General features: G+C 32.2%; 4 protein-coding genes across 4 annotated transcripts; 2 read left to right on the forward strand and 2 right to left on the reverse strand.

Moving 5' to 3' along the window:
• On the forward strand, positions 1,417–2,063 carry LOC109359234 (18.0 kDa class I heat shock protein-like). Its single transcript, XM_019603821.1, has one exon. It carries the CDS (start codon positions 1,476–1,478, stop codon positions 1,947–1,949), a length of 474 nt encoding a protein of 157 aa, XP_019459366.1. The 5' UTR covers positions 1,417–1,475; the 3' UTR covers positions 1,950–2,063.
• LOC109360117 (copper transporter 6-like) lies at positions 5,640–6,470 on the reverse strand. Its single transcript, XM_019604847.1, has one exon. It carries the CDS (start codon positions 6,114–6,116, stop codon positions 5,652–5,654), a length of 465 nt encoding a protein of 154 aa, XP_019460392.1. The 5' UTR covers positions 6,117–6,470; the 3' UTR covers positions 5,640–5,651.
• Positions 7,550–8,371, forward strand: LOC109360120 (copper transporter 6-like). The gene has a single exon (XM_019604851.1). The coding sequence runs from the start codon at positions 7,895–7,897 to the stop codon at positions 8,357–8,359; it is 465 nt and encodes a 154-aa protein (XP_019460396.1). The 5' UTR covers positions 7,550–7,894; the 3' UTR covers positions 8,360–8,371.
• Positions 11,112–12,547, reverse strand: LOC109359527 (transcription factor MYB113-like). The gene is made up of 3 exons (XM_019604226.1): positions 12,398–12,547; positions 11,735–11,864; positions 11,112–11,567 (listed from the first exon to the last, which is right to left on the reverse strand). Exons 1-3 carry the CDS (start codon positions 12,495–12,497, stop codon positions 11,150–11,152), a joined length of 648 nt encoding a protein of 215 aa, XP_019459771.1. The 5' UTR covers positions 12,498–12,547; the 3' UTR covers positions 11,112–11,149.

The following is a 22,001-nucleotide window of genomic DNA, read 5'->3' on the forward strand; positions in this document are numbered from 1 at the left end:
AAAAACCCTGGACCGGAAACACCGGTCCAAGGCAAAGAAAAAAAAGAAAAAAAAATATAGGAAGGGATCTCGTGCATGGGGTGCACGAGATTTGGAGAGGGAAAATTCAAACTCGTGTACCCCATACACGAGTTTGGTATGGCAAACACTGTTCCCCAGGAATCGTGTACCCTATACACGATTTTAATAAAAAGTATACTAGTTTCGTAATATTTTAAAAAGTTATACCAGAGTGGTAATAAGGCAGTCAAACTATACTAGAAATGTAACTTTTCCCAATTATGATGCATTAAACATTTGAAGGCATCAACGGTCACATCATCATCCAGGAAAATCCACCAAGTTAATGATCTCTTTATTGATCGTTATCAAATATGCTTTTACTATCAAATTAAAAGGATATATGCTTTAAGATAACAACACAAGAACCAGCTTCATATTCTGATAAGGACATCATGCATTATGCACCCAGCATCCAGATTCTTGATTTGAGAAAGAAACATTACTGAATGGCTTAAATGCTGGAATCTTGAACAAGAAAAACTTCTTGATTGGTTTAAAAATGGTGTGGGGGTGAGGATTTTTAATGGATGGACTAGAAGAAATTATCTTTCTCTTATTTGGTTCAATTAAAAGGGTAAACATATATATACATTTGTATTTGATCCTCTAATTGATTGGTTTACTAGTCTCATTGTTTTAAATTGCTTAATATTAGGGTTGTGAGAGTTTCTTTGATAGATGTAGATAGAGGAGTATCTTATGTAGAATTTAATTTATTTATAATTTACGTTTTCCTTATTAATTATTCTTTCAATTTTAATCATCTTATCATTCACTCATATTTGAATTCCGTCGATTTTTATCATCTAAAAAACACACTAACCTCCATAACTCTTAATACCATATATGAACCCATCAATTTTGGCAACATATTTTTTAGTACCATTTTACCCCATATGAAATTGGGTAACAATGTGTCTTATGTGATTAATCACTAATCCCTTTATGTACACAATTTATGTCCTTAACAAAATACTTGTAGAGTTTTAGCCAAGTATTAAAATGTTGACAAAAATGATGTGCAAGCATAACTTTCCTTTACCCAATATTCTGCACCATCTTAGTTTTAACGTGTCTTTATAATTGTCTAATTTCCCATCAAACCAAAAAAGTAGATTCTCTAAGCAAAGGCAGAAACTCAATCTAATAATGGATGTGTTAAATTGTTGTCCATAACCACAATTACACTTATAATAATGTGAACTTTGGAGTATGTATACCTTAATTGGAATCGTAATAATGTTCGCATTGAATGTATTTTTCTATAATTTTCTTCAATGTGTAATAAAGCCAACATAACCATTGTCTCAACTCTCTAACCTAGACCACTTTAACTCCTAGTCTCCTATAAATAAGTGCTTCATCATACACCTTACACAAGCAACTTCATCAACACAAAATTAACTACAAAAATGTATTTATTTTCCAAACCCTTTGGTAGAAGACATGAACCTCCTCGCCCTAAAGCATGGGACTCATTTCAAGAGAGTGAACCCTACCCTTTGGTAACTTCCCAAAGTGAACCATACCCACCTATAATCAATGCTCATATAGAATGGAAGGACACTCCTGAAGCACATGTATACAAGGTACACCTTGAAGGGATGAACAACAACAATGTGAAGGTGGAAGTGGATGAAGGAGGAAGAGTTTTATGCATCATTGGTGAGAAGAGAGTGAAGAAGCAAGAACATAGAGGAGGGTTGCACCATGTTGAATTTTCAAGTGGTACCTTTATTCAACGTCTAACTTTGCCTGAAAACTCTATGGTTGACCATGTTAGGGCTCATATGGATAATGAGGTTCTTACTGTCACGGTTCCAAAGCATAGAGTTATGAACAACAACAACAACCGTGTCAGAAACATTAACATTTATGAGCACTAAAGCTTATTTCATCAAAATAAAGGGTACACGTATTAATAGAAACTATTAAGTTTGTGGAAGAAAATGGGTATCGAGATAAATAAATTATAGCTAAAGTTCTATGGCTTATGCTTTTGTATGTTTTATTTTGAGTCTTTTTGTATGTTCTATGGCAGCAATACTCTTCTCACTTTTTTATATATTCATGTTCTAAATTGGTGTCTAGGAAATAAGCTTAGGCTAGAGTAGAAAAAGTTGATTTTGAAAATAAATTTTAAAAAGGACTTAAGTATGTTATTTTTCTTAACGTTGTTGTAGATAACTTCCAAAATATAATTGTATGAAACATGTGAGTGTTAGAATTACCAAAGAGGATTCAAACCCTTCTTATTCCTTTTCTATTTCTTCCAATTTTTAAAAAACATGTTATTTTTCATGAATAAGCATTATATGTACTAAAAAATTCTCATATTCATGATCTAAGTCAATCAAATCCTACCAAGTGTTAGAAGTAATTCAGATTTTGAAGAATTTTATAGACTTACTAAAAATAGAAATTTCAGTTAGTTTAGTTAGTTGACTGATTTTTCTGTTTTACTATTTTTGGCAATGTGTATAACTTGCTTTGTAATCACTTGAGTAATGTGATGTTCTTCATTCATTGAATCTTCTTTTCTTCTGCACCTTTACATTTCTGTTCTTCTCCTCCTTACAACACAACATCTTCTTTTCTTCTTCTCTGCAAACACAGAACACACGGTTCTGATTCTTCTTCTTCTCTGTTTTTTCGGTTCTTGTTGTAACAGTGGTATCAAGAGCACTTGATTTTTCGTTCTTGGATCTGTGGAAGAAAGCATGTCGAACAATAGTGGGTTTAACATGTCACTGCCAGTTCTTGATGGAAAGAACTATGAAAGATGGCATATCCAAATGAAAGCACTCTTTGGTTATCAAGAGGTGCTTGAAGTAATTCAACATGGATACTAGATTATTGATGAGGAAGGCACAGAAGCTCAGAGAGCAGCATAATTTTCTACACTTGACATAGTTAGTACCAAAGGAAAAGAGATCTGGTGTCCCAGATACTGTACGCTGTCACGCATCAATAAAAACATGTTATGTTAATTAAATTTTTAAACATTATTGTTTTTGCTTAATTGTCATTGGTGCAGAACATCGACAAGATGTGAGACTAACATATCTTTTTTCCCTTAAAAAAGAACACATGGGATAGAAGTTAGTATAAAAGAACTAGTTCTTAAGGTAGCAGGCACAAAATATAAATTAGAATGTTGTTCTTCACTTGCATGAATATAGGGGTTAACTAGGAAACACAGGTAAGGATATGATAGGACATGGATAGAGGATATGACACAAAAAATTTAAAATTATAAGACATGATATAATTATGACACAAAACAGCAAACATTTAAAGAACTTGGCATAAATTTTGTCCTTAACTTAACTGTGGCTTGTTCAACCCATGCTGCCTAAATATTTTTGCCTAGTTAGATTTCACAACTTGAAATTGAAATGGAATGAAGGTGTTCTGAATCTGCTATACCCTTTATTTAAAGCAGTATTTTGTACATACACAAAAAAGGCAGTGTTTCTTTCATTGAAAATTGAATAATGTTTTGGAATTCATTTACAATAATGACTAATCATGACAGATACTATCACCTAAGTCCCTCATGTATGATCATCTTTAGGATGACACTGTCTTCATTTATATTTGAACTCGTTATTGGATCAAATCCACATCAGTGCTAGTTCAGTCTGCTACCCACATCCTTGCTGCTAGATCTACGTATACTTATGGTTAGATTGAGAGTTGAATTTTGGAAGGGAATGAATGAAAATGGAAGGTTTGGGAGTCCCCGCACAAGTGTATTTCATGACTCTCAAACCTTCCATTTATTTTACTTCCCCTCCAAAATCCAACTCCCAAAGTAACTCTTAGGAAATCAAAAAATATTAAAACTTAAAGTTGTGCAAAGCAAGTGTTGTGAGAATCAGATCGGACCGGACGGTCCGACCGGTCTAACTGTTGACCGGACTTAAAAACTTGTTTGCAGTCTTAACCGAATGAGAGTTAGACTGCTTTGAACCGAGGAAATTTCAGTTCGACCATGTTAAACCCGGATTAACCCAAGAAGAAGTAAACCGGACGGTCACTTAAAAAAAATGGAATACTCCTCTAATATTTTGTTTTATTACGGTACAGAAAAAGATGAAGAAATATTACTTTAATATTATACATAATTATTAATCTATATAAAGTTTTATATTTATATATAATTATATATTTATAGATAAAAATTATTAATTATGTATCGAATTATTCGATCAGACTAGACAGTTTAACCATTTAAACTAGTTTAATCTAATACGGGATCTCTTTCGGTTTGACTTCCGGCTTGGGGAATGAAAAAAATTAGAAAACCATTCAATAAATGAATACATACTCAAACTCGACTATTTATGAGGATTATCTATATACCCATGTACTGTTATTATCCTTAATCATCTACAACATAAGCGGACTAACATGCTGACAAAGTCACAAATTTATAAGAATTTTTTCCTTTGGAAACGAGTAAAGATCATTAATGAAGAGATAAATATTATATAATTACATATAAAAAAACATATAATAATACATTTATTATTTTAATCATTATAAAATTACATTTTTAACGATAAAAATACGAAGAAAAACAAGTATTTACTTCTCCGTTAAGTATCATTGCTCTTTTGAAAACTTGTCACCACTGTCAATTAGTAAGAGTAGGAATTCAACCTCCATAATAGCTCAATCCTTGGAAAACTAGGTTTCACATAAACTGAATATGTGAAATAAAAAATATGGCTCAATCCTTGGAAAACTAGGTCCACAGAAATTGAATATGTGAAATAAAAAATAACAATAATAATCACGTCAGCGGGATAAAAAAATTGATAATCAACTCTTATAACTTTACCACTATTTTATTTACCTTACTTTTTACTCCTTATATTTCATCTTATTCTTTCATACTATATCATGAATTAACTTTAGCGTTTATTCTCGCTTCCATCCTGCTTTTCTCAACATCATCCTCACATCTAGGAATTAAAAAAAATTGGTAACTAAATGATTACATAAAATAGTTCTCCTTATTTAGTATTTTCTATAATCTAAGACTTCATCCCAGAGCATATATAGTTTAAAATTTTCACATTCCAAATCATTTAGTGGTGTGAAGATATTTTCTTAGTAACCAAGAGGAAAATGCTAAGAAGAAAAAAAGTAAAATGATGTGACACTATTATTTATCTCTATTGTTAGAGAAATTTTTTTCCCCTTTTAAAGACTTATGTTAATTGGCTCACAGAAAATCCTCTAATTTTCAATCAACGAAGACGTCTTTTTTTATTTATTTATTAAAATTTAGAAGAAGAAAAACAAGGAAGGCAAAACAAAAACATTTCACTATTTTTTTCCCTCTATCAATGATTCAGAAAAAAATATCCGTATGATGCAATAAGTTTTCAACCGAACGACCATACTCGGAAAAGGATCTGCTGTCCCAAGCCCTGTCACATACCAATCATGTAATGCCACGTCAATTAAAAAAAAATATTCATAACTTTATCAATCTTGTTTCGTTGTGATTGGTCAGAGACATTGGTCGGGAACAGCAATCCTCATCCATCCATACTCATCCAACGTGTACCGTTTCAGTGTTCCAATTTCGAAGAATCCAATTCCAACCCATCGTTTTTGTTGTTCTTCTTCAATATAATACCGAAAATCATGAACCCAATAACATGGCCACCAATTGCCACAACAAACACGCCACCGTTAAACGACATCACTGCCAGCATCACCATATAAGAAAACGCGGTTCTAACACCGTATAACCCCGTCCTTAACAATCCCTTTACGACGTCGTTTTTTACCTTCACTATGTTTGAGTATGAGAGCCACTCCACCACCACCGCCATGGCAAAGACTACTATCAGCGCCACCGCGTACATGGCGGCACTGTCTCCGGGCCAGCAATGGAACAGTATGTCCATCTTGTGGCCCCAGTAGAATGTGGTGTGTATTGGGATCCTCCGCCGTCCCAGTCGCGTCGCCACCGTGGAGTTGTACGGTGATGACGCCGCTGGAACGCTGTTTGCGGTAGCAGTTGTTAACATATTGAAATATAGAAGCTAAAAATATGAATATAAGATATTAAGATTTGAATGAGACATGCATGAGGGTTTAATTTATATATAAGTGCAACAACGTTAGTGTCGGTTGGGACATGACAGAAAAGAACATGAAGATATGATTCATTTTTTGTTCATAAAAATTGTTCCATAATTCATGTGCAAGCAAGCAAATACGTAATATGGAATGTAATGTGATCATTTTTGGTGATGAAGAAAGCTAAAAGGGAAATTAAAGGAAAAGAAGGGTATGCAATTAAGACTTTAGTTCTAGCCTTGTAGGATTTTCAGTTGATGGGACCCTCCATCGATACACTTTTTCTTTCTTTTTGAGGGAATTTTATTAGGACATAGACTCAATTAGAATTTAGAGTGATCAAATAATACAGATTGTTAAACAATGTTTAGATCCACTGGTGCGGGATGTTTTATCATAATGAAAGATTTAACTTTAAATAACTTTTATGGACTATGGAGTGTTTTGAAGCTCACATGTCATATATAAGGCATAAATACCACTAACTATGATTATCAACTGGTATAAGACAAGCAATAGACATATTTTAATTGTCATATTGTTATTAATATTTTGAACCTAGCATACTCTTTGTTGGCTTGCTCATGCCACATAATGATTAGTCTAGTAAAGTTAATTAAAAAATTAACCTATTATAAGACTTAAGCAAATGATTTTCTACCTGAATCGACACTTTTAATTAAAAGAGATTCTCATATATTGATGTGTTGCATGGCCAAATATCTACCCTGAGAGGTGAGAAATTATTACAATGTTGCTGACCAATTCTCATATATATATATATATATATATATATATATATATATATATATATATATATATATATATATATATATATATATATATATATATATATATATATATATATATATATATATATATATATATATATATATATATATATGAGAATTGGTCAGCAACATTGTAATAATTTCTCACCTCTCAGGGTAGATATTTGGCCATGCAACACATCAATATATGAGAATCTCTTTTAATTAAAAGTGTCGATTCAGGTAGAAAATCATTTGCTTAAGTCTTATAATAGGTTAATTTTTTAATTAACTTTACTAGACTAATCATTATGTGGCATGAGCAAGCCAACAAAGAGTATGCTAGGTTCAAAATATTAATAACAATATGACAATTAAAATATGTCTATTGCTTGTCTTATACCAGTTGATAATCATAGTTAGTGGTATTTATGCCTTATATATGACATGTGAGCTTCAAAACACTCCATAGTCCATAAAAGTTATTTAAAGTTAAATCTTTCATTATGATAAAACATCCCGCACCAGTGGATCTAAACATTGTTTAACAATCTGTATTATTTGATCACTCTAAATTCTAATTGAGTCTATGTCCTAATAAAATTCCCTCAAAAAGAAAGAAAAAGTGTATCGATGGAGGGTCCCATCAACTGAAAATCCTACAAGGCTAGAACTAAAGTCTTAATTGCATACCCTTCTTTTCCTTTAATTTCCCTTTTAGCTTTCTTCATCACCAAAAATGATCACATTACATTCCATATTACGTATTTGCTTGCTTGCACATGAATTATGGAACAATTTTTATGAACAAAAAATGAATCATATCTTCATGTTCTTTTCTGTCATGTCCCAACCGACACTAACGTTGTTGCACTTATATATAAATTAAACCCTCATGCATGTCTCATTCAAATCTTAATATCTTATATTCATATTTTTAGCTTCTATATTTCAATATGTTAACAACTGCTACCGCAAACAGCGTTCCAGCGGCGTCATCACCGTACAACTCCACGGTGGCGACGCGACTGGGACGGCGGAGGATCCCAATACACACCACATTCTACTGGGGCCACAAGATGGACATACTGTTCCATTGCTGGCCCGGAGACAGTGCCGCCATGTACGCGGTGGCGCTGATAGTAGTCTTTGCCATGGCGGTGGTGGTGGAGTGGCTCTCATACTCAAACATAGTGAAGGTAAAAAACGACGTCGTAAAGGGATTGTTAAGGACGGGGTTATACGGTGTTAGAACCGCGTTTTCTTATATGGTGATGCTGGCAGTGATGTCGTTTAACGGTGGCGTGTTTGTTGTGGCAATTGGTGGCCATGTTATTGGGTTCATGATTTTCGGTATTATATTGAAGAAGAACAACAAAAACGATGGGTTGGAATTGGATTCTTCGAAATTGGAACACTGAAACGGTACACGTTGGATGAGTATGGATGGATGAGGATTGCTGTTCCCGACCAATGTCTCTGACCAATCACAACGAAACAAGATTGATAAAGTTATGAATATTTTTTTTTAATTGACGTGGCATTACATGATTGGTATGTGACAGGGCTTGGGACAGCAGATCCTTTTCCGAGTATGGTCGTTCGGTTGAAAACTTATTGCATCATACGGATATTTTTTTCTGAATCATTGATAGAGGGAAAAAAATAGTGAAATGTTTTTGTTTTGCCTTCCTTGTTTTTCTTCTTCTAAATTTTAATAAATAAATAAAAAAAGACGTCTTCGTTGATTGAAAATTAGAGGATTTTCTGTGAGCCAATTAACATAAGTCTTTAAAAGGGGAAAAAAATTTCTCTAACAATAGAGATAAATAATAGTGTCACATCATTTTACTTTTTTTCTTCTTAGCATTTTCCTCTTGGTTACTAAGAAAATATCTTCACACCACTAAATGATTTGGAATGTGAAAATTTTAAACTATATATGCTCTGGGATGAAGTCTTAGATTATAGAAAATACTAAATAAGGAGAACTATTTTATGTAATCATTTAGTTACCAATTTTTTTTAATTCCTAGATGTGAGGATGATGTTGAGAAAAGCAGGATGGAAGCGAGAATAAACGCTAAAGTTAATTCATGATATAGTATGAAAGAATAAGATGAAATATAAGGAGTAAAAAGTAAGGTAAATAAAATAGTGGTAAAGTTATAAGAGTTGATTATCAATTTTTTTATCCCGCTGACGTGATTATTATTGTTATTTTTTATTTCACATATTCAATTTCTGTGGACCTAGTTTTCCAAGGATTGAGCCATATTTTTTATTTCACATATTCAGTTTATGTGAAACCTAGTTTTCCAAGGATTGAGCTATTATGGAGGTTGAATTCCTACTCTTACTAATTGACAGTGGTGACAAGTTTTCAAAAGAGCAATGATACTTAACGGAGAAGTAAATACTTGTTTTTCTTCGTATTTTTATCGTTAAAAATGTAATTTTATAATGATTAAAATAATAAATGTATTATTATATGTTTTTTTATATGTAATTATATAATATTTATCTCTTCATTAATGATCTTTACTCGTTTCCAAAGGAAAAAATTCTTATAAATTTGTGACTTTGTCAGCATGTTAGTCCGCTTATGTTGTAGATGATTAAGGATAATAACAGTACATGGGTATATAGATAATCCTCATAAATAGTCGAGTTTGAGTATGTATTCATTTATTGAATGGTTTTCTAATTTTTTTCATTCCCCAAGCCGGAAGTCAAACCGAAAGAGATCCCGTATTAGATTAAACTAGTTTAAATGGTTAAACTGTCTAGTCTGATCGAATAATTCGATACATAATTAATAATTTTTATCTATAAATATATAATTATATATAAATATAAAACTTTATATAGATTAATAATTATGTATAATATTAAAGTAATATTTCTTCATCTTTTTCTGTACCGTAATAAAACAAAATATTAGAGGAGTATTCCATTTTTTTTAAGTGACCGTCCGGTTTACTTCTTCTTGGGTTAATCCGGGTTTAACATGGTCGAACTGAAATTTCCTCGGTTCAAAGCAGTCTAACTCTCATTCGGTTAAGACTGCAAACAAGTTTTTAAGTCCGGTCAACAGTTAGACCGGTCGGACCGTCCGGTCCGATCTGATTCTCACAACACTTGCTTTGCACAACTTTAAGTTTTAATATTTTTTGATTTCCTAAGAGTTACTTTGGGAGTTGGATTTTGGAGGGGAAGTAAAATAAATGGAAGGTTTGAGAGTCATGAAATACACTTGTGCGGGGACTCCCAAACCTTCCATTTTCATTCATTCCCTTCCAAAATTCAACTCTCAATCTAACCATAAGTATACGTAGATCTAGCAGCAAGGATGTGGGTAGCAGACTGAACTAGCACTGATGTGGATTTGATCCAATAACGAGTTCAAATATAAATGAAGACAGTGTCATCCTAAAGATGATCATACATGAGGGACTTAGGTGATAGTATCTGTCATGATTAGTCATTATTGTAAATGAATTCCAAAACATTATTCAATTTTCAATGAAAGAAACACTGCCTTTTTTGTGTATGTACAAAATACTGCTTTAAATAAAGGGTATAGCAGATTCAGAACACCTTCATTCCATTTCAATTTCAAGTTGTGAAATCTAACTAGGCAAAAATATTTAGGCAGCATGGGTTGAACAAGCCACAGTTAAGTTAAGGACAAAATTTATGCCAAGTTCTTTAAATGTTTGCTGTTTTGTGTCATAATTATATCATGTCTTATAATTTTAAATTTTTTGTGTCATATCCTCTATCCATGTCCTATCATATCCTTACCTGTGTTTCCTAGTTAACCCCTATATTCATGCAAGTGAAGAACAACATTCTAATTTATATTTTGTGCCTGCTACCTTAAGAACTAGTTCTTTTATACTAACTTCTATCCCATGTGTTCTTTTTTAAGGGAAAAAAGATATGTTAGTCTCACATCTTGTCGATGTTCTGCACCAATGACAATTAAGCAAAAACAATAATGTTTAAAAATTTAATTAACATAACATGTTTTTATTGATGCGTGACAGCGTACAGTATCTGGGACACCAGATCTCTTTTCCTTTGGTACTAACTATGTCAAGTGTAGAAAATACACCATTCTCATAAAAAAAACATCTAACTTTAATATTAATACACAACTAAGCTATAATAAGACCAACATTGTTTTCCCTAAGAGCTTGAAAAATCTAAGAAGAAAAATCATTATACATATCCATATCTAAGAGCAAATCATCCCAATCACATTGGTTAGTACTACTACCAACTCCACTTATCATTCCTTCATATTGAAATTCCATTGGCAAGTCATGAATTATGCCTTGTTGATCCAAACATGAATATATATTTTCTTGTTGTGGTTCAAGAATATGGCTCTCTCCTTCAGCATCAAATGTCAAAGATGAAATGGCACTCTCTTGTTGTTGAGATTCTTGGTCAATTGGACCTATGTTTCTAGGTTGATTAGGCCTAATGGCATCAATGTTTCTGTTCATTTGTGTGTTCTCAGCTTCTATAGCATTCAGTTTCTTACTTAGATGACAGTTCCAATAGTTCTTTACATCATTGGCAGTTCTTCCTGGTAACCTTCCTGCAATCAGTGACCATCTGGAAAAAAGTATGACAAATCGATTGAATATGACGAATCAACTAATGAACCTACATTTGAATTTGGTGTAAATTCATGCACTTAAGTTTCTAAAGTATGTAATGTTACAATAATATTAGCAAACATGGAAAAATACCAATGGAAAGACTACAACTTCAGAATTAACCTGTTGCCTAATAATTTGTGGAGTTCGATAATCATTTCCACTTCTTCCTCTGCAAAACTTCCTCTTTTGATGTTCGGACGAAGATAGTTCAACCATCTTAGCCTGCAACTCTTTCGGCACCGGTTTAGACCTTCAACAAACCAATATTTGAAGAAGATGTGATCAGATGGAAAAGTATACATAAGAGTAAAGTGTCTTCAGAATTTCACTGATATGTTTCTGCTTTGAACAAGTTATTAAATTTCATGTAAGTGATCAATCATCAACCACTCTGAAAATTAATTGACCATTCTTTCTAAGATTATTAGAAGTGTTGTTAAATTAAAACTATGCTTCTAGTTATGATTTCCTCAATCATAATTTTCACATACCAAGTCCATTGAAGTGTCACAGTTTTTCTCAATTTTTGCTTACATTTGGTGTAAATGTAGTTAAGTTAATTCTCTTTCCAAAAAAATCTGTAAGTCATAGATAACATATTGCACCAAAGCTTAGACCACCTCGATTGAGAATATAACTAGCAACAATAACCAAACATTTATCTTACTAGGTGGAGTCGGCTATATAAGTCGAACGACCACCATAATGCTCTATCATAAATCATGTTTGTTAACTAGCGAACTCAATTAAAACTTCTAAAGTAAAGAATTATGTTCAGTTTACCAGCCAATAAAGGAACTCGATGCCACTTTCCTTCACCATATTGCTCTATGCATTTCTTAAGCATGTGATCTTCTTCTTCTGTCCATGCAACACCACCCATATCCTCTCACACTCTAGCTTCTACTACTAAACTTTCACTTCTCTTGCACCAACAATGTTCTTATATATATACTTGTAATTTCTTGAACTTGAAGTACATGGTGCCAAACAAGACAGCAAGGCCTTATCAATGTACAATTTTGAGCACCAAAATCATAGTAAATGGTCCAGTAGACTTTTTTGAACTCTGAAACCAAGTAATATGGTTTTTGTATAGACATCATCAGTATACAAGTGTGGTCCTGATTTTGTGATTGTGAAATCTAAGAGCTGTACAAACAATAGAAGCTTATCTAACTCATGTTTTTTCAAAGCCAAACCTGTCCAATATGTTTGCTTAGGCCATTTGTCATCTCATCTAGATTAGGAAGAACAATAGTAATCAGGTCTTGTTTTTCAATAGCTAGGGAAAGATTTCTTAAAGATATCCTCATAAATAATGGAAATCAAATGGGATGAAGGGAATCTAAAATAGAAGATTCGTTTACGAGTTGAGTTTTGGAGAGAGAAAATGGAAGAGAATGTTTGAGAGTCATTTCACAAGTATAATATGACTCTGAAACTTTCATTTCTTTTCCTTTTCAAAATTCATCTTGCAAACTAACTTTAAAGAGTCTCTTTGCGAATTGGGGTCTAAAAGAGTGAGTAAAGAGAAAAGTAGGTTTTAGCTTACAAGTCAAATAGAAGAATATAATTGTTATTATATTTTCTTTTTTGCTTTATTTTGCATAACACTCCCTTCTATATTATGCACTAGATGATTCCTACTCTAAAAAGCCCTCAAACTAACTTTACCTAACACTTATTGGCAAGTATATACACAAACCAATGATATAAAAACCGTACCAGCCGGTTTGACCGGAAAACCGGCCAATCCGACTCATAACTAGTACGGTACAGATGTTAAACCGACCAAATATCAAAACTAGTCAAAACCGGTGAACCGACCGGTATTTGACTAAACCGGCCGATTTATACACATATTTTTTTTTTTAAAAAAGTTAAAAACTTAAAAATGAACTCATCTTTCTAACCCTTCTTCAACACATCAAGGCACATGCTTCCAAGGTATACTTAGATTACACCTTTTGGTTCCTAACATTCGTGTGAAATCTCAGTAACATTTGTGTAATCTTGTAGTATTGGCTGAAGATATGATTTGGTGCAAAAATATAATTTCGATATGAGACAACTTTGATTCCTGGGTGTTAATGTTAAAACTCAAAATTTATTTGTTTTGTAGAGTGAGTTATGAACTTGTGTCATTTATTTATATTTGAGGTTATTAAGTGATAATACTTTGGATTGATATATGTTTTGTAATTTAGACTTTGAATTTGTTAAAGATTTAAAGTTATTTGTTTATGTGAATTTTGAGTAGATTATGAATATGAATTATAAATTTGAGTATCTACCTATTTAAAAATTTTTTGTTATAGGTTTATATATATAAATATAAATACGTATGTCGGGTTTAACCGCTGAAATGAAAGATTTGGAATCCATCTCCTCATGGGATCCTCATATTATTTGTTTAGATTTGTAATATACAAAATCATTAACAAAAAATTGTAGTTTTGAAATTTGAGTAACAAAAGAAATATATGAATAAACGGTATTGGAAAGCAAAACTACTATGAAAATAAGACAACATCAATAACAGTTAATTGATTAAACTATATAGTTAATCGATTAATTAGGTATATGTTAATCGATTAATTAATTAGAAAATCAAGTGAGACATTGGCTGAACAATTTTTTTAATTGACATGTTTTTACTTATTTTATATATTTTACACATTTAATACATATGGAAGTTATTTTACAACATATGTTTATTAATTTGTTAGGAGAATTAGTTAGAGTTAGTTTTTCATGTAGTTACTTTTCTATTTTTACAAGACAATGTGCTTCAATATATATATATATATATAGCACTTATAACTTTCTTTCTAAATAAATCAATTTTGATAAATCATATTTTCATTTCCTCGTAAAAAGTCATTCAATCCAAATCTTTAGACAACAACACTAACTACACACTTATTGTCAATGATATTTTATAAGCAAAGCTTGAATTAAGAAAACATATGATATTTTGAAATAACAATAACAAATTTATTTTAATGATTGATATAATTTATTAAATTATTTATTAGAAATTATTTAAAAATTATGTAATTTAAAAAAAAATATTCATGTAGGTATGCATATTAATGGAGGTTCAGTAGTCACACGAGATTTTATAAGGTATGTTAATAGATTAAGATTTCACTTCAACGATGGGCATATAATAAATATTTTGAAATTATGAGGACCCATATGATAAAAAGTTACAAAGATCTAAGAACTTACAACCTATATTTACCACGATGTAAAACTTAATTAAACCCAAATTTTGAAACGAAAAGTGGTCTCTATGGGAGTGAGTTGTGGCCCCATTGTTCAAATCTTAGAATGTCACTATGAGAAGAGTTTGACCTAGACGTTATCATTAGTCCAGGAAGGATATGTGCAATTTTGTGAAACTTGAGAGTTCAAGTAAATTCTTGAAGCCTTGGCAAAGTTGAATGTAGAAGTGACTCATAAACAAGTAAGGTTTACATATATCGAAAATGTTATTAATAACATATTCTAGTACCTAAACATAGTTTTTACTTTTTTGGTATATCAAAGCATATGTGAGCTGAGTCTCATAGGCTCGTTAGGATTAGGGAAGATTTATGAGCGCTTATAGATTATCCACTAATGAGGTTTTCACATTGACAATGACATCTGAATTTATGATCTTATGAACTATAATTTAATTTATTACCAACTAAATCAACCTTCGTTTGCAAGACCTAAACATATTTTAATACTTACCCAAAATTCTTATTAGATATTCTAACCTCATAAGTATAATCATAAAGTCAATATTTGACTACAACCCTATTTGTTTTTTTAATTCATCAACTATTTTATTTGTTGCTTGATACAACTATAAAAGACACTAAAGTTGAAAATTTAGCTTTGTGTTCTCATTATATATTACATTATATAGGCAATTCAACTTAATATCCAACAATACAATTTTGAGACACATGAATGTATAAATATAGGCTCGTACACTTAAGAGTCAACTTAACATTTTGCTAGAGCTTACTTGAATTCGTATGAGTATTACTAAGATAAAAGTTTACCATGAGACCTTAACTATCTTTTGTAACTTAGGATCCTAAACTCATGAATTTAAGATTTGACTAGAAAGTTTAACTTTATGAATACATGGTCAAAACACAATAAATAGTAGATTGCCAAATTTATATCTTAAATGTCAATTAAGTATGGTCTATTTTTATTGTTTATCTCCTAAATTTTTTCCTAGGTTTTGATCTACCCTTTTCTGAAGAGTAATGAAGCTGTAATTTATTATTGAAAACCAAGCACAATATCAGCTATATACCTATATATTTATTGAGTTAGGTCATGACAAACATGAGTGAACTAACAAGTAGCCATCAATATAGTTTTGGATAGCCTTTATTGATAGCTTTGCACTCTTAAGTGGGTTGCTTGGACAGATCTATAGTTGCGGTCCATGCATGCATAGTTTCCAAGATAAAGACAAATGCTTAATAGAGAAAGGACTAGTTCATATCAATTTGGTCCTTGACTCTTGTTATTTTGTTGTTTATGTGCACATGGCCGTACGGTTGTACTTATGTTATCTTAGCATACACACTATCATAAGAAAACCCACCCATAAAATGGGACATAGAAGTATAGGAGGTGATTCATAATTTATTACCCATATTTATGCTATGTTGCAAAGTTTGGAATGACGTACACAACATAATAAAATGACAAAGTTACTGAAGGGAATTCCAATTATTTAGATATTTTTATTTCATTGGATGTATCCCATCATCGATGTCATTGTCCATTGCTATTGCCCACCATCCCCACACTATCACGTTCACCCTCCATTATCATTGTTGTTATGACCACCTTTTTTCCCCTTAGCAAACGGATTATAGTAAAAGCTAAGAGGGTAAAAGATACTCAATCCATATATAAAAGTGTACTAAAAAAACCCTAAAGAGTTGCAGCTTGTATATGACTTGTAGTAGCGCGGTATGAAAAGAGTGTCGCTCATGAAGTGTAACGAGTTTCGGTGTCATCAATAGATCACTACGAGTTTGATTAGATGACAAAGAAGTTATAAAAGAAATATGGATAAGTAACCAAATGCATTTTAATAATTGAATTACTCTTTTTTATCATGCTTATTATATGTATATATCTAGTGATGAATGATCTAAACTTCATTCATAATATACAAAGTGTATTTTCATAGACTATATGCTAAATGTGTGAGGTAGTTCAAGTTATGAGTTCATGATTAAAAGAAAACGGTGCTCAACAAAGGTGCAATTTTTGATAAACAATTCATGCTAAAACAATCAGTTTTGATAAAAGTGTCTAAGTAGATGGAGATATATACATTGGGATCCAAGGTAATTCACGTGAAAACAATTCCAATAATTAAAGAAAGGCAAAACACCATGTATTAGTCCAAGTCCAATATAGATAACTCTCAAGTGTGCAGTAATGACTTTTTGCCAAAGAATAAGACCATCATCTTATTAAACCTTCAATTCATAGAAAGATATGAGTTTGAAGATTTCACCTACATATGTTGCAATAAAATGACTAAGAAAAAATATTTGCATTTAGCGCAACCACACCTTCACATAGAAAACACTTGGTTTTAATAAGCATGGTCAGCTCAAGCACAAATTCCCCACCGAAAATTTCTCAAAACCAAGTTCACATGCCCAATTGCATATTCAACCATTCCATTATAAACCACACCAAGACATTGAAATCATAGGCCTATCAAACAACCAAGCTATATAAGGATGTTGAGGACAAATGGAGGTGGAGCTTAAATGCATTTGGGAACTATGTGAAAACCACTTATCTCATTCAAGTGGATCAAAGTCTTTCGCCCGTAGGTAATACTTTAAAAATGTGATTGTGTGCCCTAAAAAATTTATTGTTTTGTTTGGAATCTCACCAGACAAAATCTTCCCAAAAAGGTAGAGTTATTCAAAGGATAAATTATCCATAGGGTTGAAGATATCAAGTATATCATTTGCTTGAATCGTAATGAATTATTGAGCATTTTTTTCTATCTTGTCAATTTGTTTCATTTATTTGAAAAAGCTTTTATTCGTGTCATCAAGTTTCTACTCCAATTCCTACAACAATATTAGAATTGAATATGCATGATGCTCTTAGCATTAGTGCCAAAGGGTTAATTTTATGGAGGATGCTTTGGTTAGCTTTTGTGTGATCTATTTGGATTATGAGGAATGATTTAATCTTCTTACATAAGGTGATGAGTTATGTGCATATTTTTGATATTATCCAAACTACATCTTTAGATTTGGTTTATGTCAAAAACAACACCAACTTCTTTAGTTTTTGCAATCTAGTGTAATAATTCAAAAACTTGTATTTCCTTAACTACTAAAAAGATTATCTATTGATGTTTCTCTTGTTTTAGGTTAGCACCATTTGTGCTCATTTTAATACATTTTGCTTAGCAAAAAATGTATCAATTAGGTTTTCGAAAAACCTGAATAGAAGAGGGAAAAGATGGAGCATAGTGCTCATTGGAAAAAGAAGAAATCTATTAAGCTGTTAATGGTAAGTGGACTTTGTCAAGAAATCCTTCGTCTCAAACTAACAACTAAATTATTTAATCATATGCAAGGGACTTGCAAGGTAACAAGCCTCTCACTAAATCTTTATTATCAAGTCTAATTTTTTTCTTTCTAATATGGTGAGGGATAGAGAGTATTATCCTTCACTAAATTATTAAAGAATGTTTCAATTAGAGAGGGAATAATTCTTTTGCAAAGTTTCATCCTAACTCCTCTCTAATTGACACATTCTTTTGTGACTTCATATGTTTCATTATTTGTCTTGAAATTGATTTTCCTTGCTAATCCGTCACAAATCTGCAATTTTGTTGTACTGTATTTAGGTTGAACTTATAGGTACAACCCTAATCCTTGTTGATATAAGATTTTGTGTTGTCATAATTTAAAGAGAAAAAGAAATTATTTGCTTTAACCAATGATTACAACTTTTAGCCTTATGATCAATGAAACAAAATATGAATAAGCCAAAGAACAACCTTTTTCTCACATTAAATCAATCATGTGTCATCATGCTTCACATGTTATATAAGCCGTTCAATTATTACCCAATGAACACTGAAAGTGAAGTGCAAACAATATTGATGTTGAGATTTGAATCCACATATCTATTGAGAAAATCTACTGCTAACCTAATAGGAAACATAGCAAAACATTGACAAGGACCATAAAACCGGTATGAACAAGATGACAAATTGAAGAAAGTGGATAAGTTGAGAGAAAATGAATGTGAGAAAGTGATTGGAAATTTGGTTGAAAGCTAAAAAAAACTTGCTAAGCAAGCTAGGTCAAAGATGACAGAAAATTCAGGGAACAAAGTATGAATCAAAGATCTGAAGGACGATTCTATTGGAGTGAAAATGGTTTCAACTCAGCTAAGAATTGCTGTGGTGATTGGAATTTATACAGATACCATGTAACTAACTCTAACCATATGTAACTATCAGTACAGCACACTAGGAAATACAATTAGGAAAGACTTTGCCACACAAAGCCTTAGTATGCGGTGAATGTTTTTTACACACTCACACTGTAAAACCTTGGCATGAAAGGAAGAGGAAGGAAAAAACAGTCTATGTGAATGATGCATTACTGTGTGAACCTTTTTTAAACGAACAATGCTCTTATATTAAACTTAAAGGATAAGTTGTTTTTTTACTCTATAGATAAAAAATTAAACTATTTTGGAATGGTGATGGCAAAATGGACTATACATGTGTTAGTTATTCCAAGTGTGAATAAAGAAATCTCACATTAAGTAAAAATGGATGTGTTAAAGAGCATATAAATGGATGGACTCATAGACCAATGTCTTAAGATTTTGGATCAAGATGTGGTATCAAACCCACTTTTATGCTTCTTTCACTTAGCTCATGGAGGAAATATTGTAACTCATGGATGAAGATCTCCCAAGCAGGTCCACTCACATGGCCAACAATGTTTTGAAGGCAATGCATGTAAATTTAGTCTATTTGCCCAATCTATCTAGCCACGAGCATTTCTATTCGCAAAGTGGGTGGCTTGTAGACTTAATGTAAAAAAATTAAAACTAAAATTAAACACATGATTTAATGTAATTTAATGTCTCAAAAAAATTGTGATGTAATGTGATTGTTCAACTTCATATAAAATATCAAAATTTTGTATTTATTTTTCTTTAACTTATTTATTTATTTATTTTTTCAGCAAATAATTTTGTTAATAATGAGATAAAAAAAGTATAAGAACAAGTGATACTCTTATCCATTTAATCTATAGGATTAACAAAGAAAGAGACAATTTGATGGGTACCATACCCACTCTACATAAGAATAAGCAAAGTTCTGAAAGCGGGCATTGAAAAGTTTCCCAAGAGTGCAAAAAATAAGCTTCATCATCTCATCTAGGTGGAACTGCAAATTTTTAAAAATAATTTTGTTCCTAATATGCTAGAGAGTCCATATAGCGACGAACCAAAGGGATATCCATTTTTGCTTTTTCTTGTTCTTCATCCATGTTATGTTAGCATGGATTAAAAAGTTAGTTTAACATCATTATGAATAATAGATATAAGACCAGATCTAGAGTATAGATTTTGTCTAACCATATAGGATGTTGAATAAGAGAAAAACAAGTGGTTTGTAGATTCCTCCAACTCCCCACAAAGAGCACATTTTTGACGAACATTTGCTCCTAAGACACCTCTTCAAGCTAGATTTACTTTTTTGGTACACCATCCAAAGAAATTTTCTATACTAAACATTTTATCTTTGTCAGAACATTACTTGGCCATAGCCTCTTGAGAAATCATGATCACTACTTTCTTCATCCTTTTACAAAACTTGATATGCATTTCTGATCGTATACTAACCCCATTGTCATGAATTCATATCCAACTATGAGTTGTACCTTGTTTAGGCATAGTAGTATCAAGAACTTTTAAGAAGTCCTCAAATTCCTCTTTCTCCCACACGAACAAGCTCTTTCTCCATTGTAGTTTCCAAGACCAAACCTCATGGTTCAATTCCCACAAGGAGTTGACAGTTGCATCCTTATCCACGACCATGTGAAACAATTTTGCAAAGGTGTTTTTAAGAAGGTCCATCCCACCCATAAATGTGCCCAGAACTTAATAGAATCTTAAATCCAAGGATCCTACGGGTACCATCAATCAACCAATCACGACTGGCTCCTTCCCTACTCTGGCTAAGATCGCCTAATCCCCTCCGGAAGCACTCATAATCACAATCTCCTCCAGTCCTTGAAAATCAATCCTCATATCTAGACCTTAAAACTTTCACCGAAATGGAGTCTCTCTCACTTAACAACCTCTATCCACATTTGCCAAAAAGAGATAAATTTAACAAAAAACAAGTTTTTAATCCTTAAACTACCTTCCTCTTTAAGCCTACAAACCTTCTTCCAAATCACCCAATAAATACTTTTTCTCGATTCCCCCTACCCCAAGCAAATTGTCTTTGAATTTTGTCAATCTCATTAATAACAGCAGCTGCAGCTTTAAAAAAGGGGGAAGTAGATAGATAAAGAACATAATACCAATTTAAGGAGAGTTACCCTACCACCAAAGGAGATAACCTTTTGCTTCCAAAGAGAGAGCTTCTTTCTGAATGTATCAATGATAGGATATCATGTGGAGAGCCTTTTAGGATTAGCACTAATAGGTAATCCTAAAAGCTTGAATGGGATTGAGCCAACAACATAATTTAATTTATTAACCGCCTTCATGACAAAATCTCGATTCGAATATAGACCAATGAAGCTACTTTTGTGGAAGTTAATTTTCAGTCCAGACAAAAACTCAAAGCATTTCAAGATGCTTTTAAGCACCATAACATTGTGATTAGAAATCTCCCCAGTGTTCAAGGTGTCATATGCATATTGGAGGTGTGAGATAACAACCTCATTTTTTCCAACCTTATACCCGTTGAAAATGTTCTTCGTCACTATAACTCTCATGTTGCCACTAAGACCTTCAGCAATAATAAGAAAAAGAAAATGTTCTATCAGATCACCTTGTCTATATTCACCAAGACCCTACATGCACTTGTTCTTTGGGATTAGGACAATAAATGAAGTGTTACACCCTCTAGGTATATTTCCAAACCTATAGAAGTCATCCACCATCTTGATGATATCATCCTTAAGGCAATCCAAAAAATGCTTTGGAAAAGTAAAGTTGTACCCATCAACTCCTGGACTTTTATCACCATCATAGCTCCAAATTGCATATTTGATTTCTTCTTCCTCAAACTTCACAGTTAGGAACTTAATTTCTACTTCCGAAAGGCGCATGA

Source organism: Lupinus angustifolius, chromosome LG11 (genome assembly GCF_001865875.1).
Source record: "Lupinus angustifolius cultivar Tanjil chromosome LG11, LupAngTanjil_v1.0, whole genome shotgun sequence".
In the NCBI taxonomy this organism is placed as follows: domain Eukaryota; kingdom Viridiplantae; phylum Streptophyta; class Magnoliopsida; order Fabales; family Fabaceae; genus Lupinus; species Lupinus angustifolius.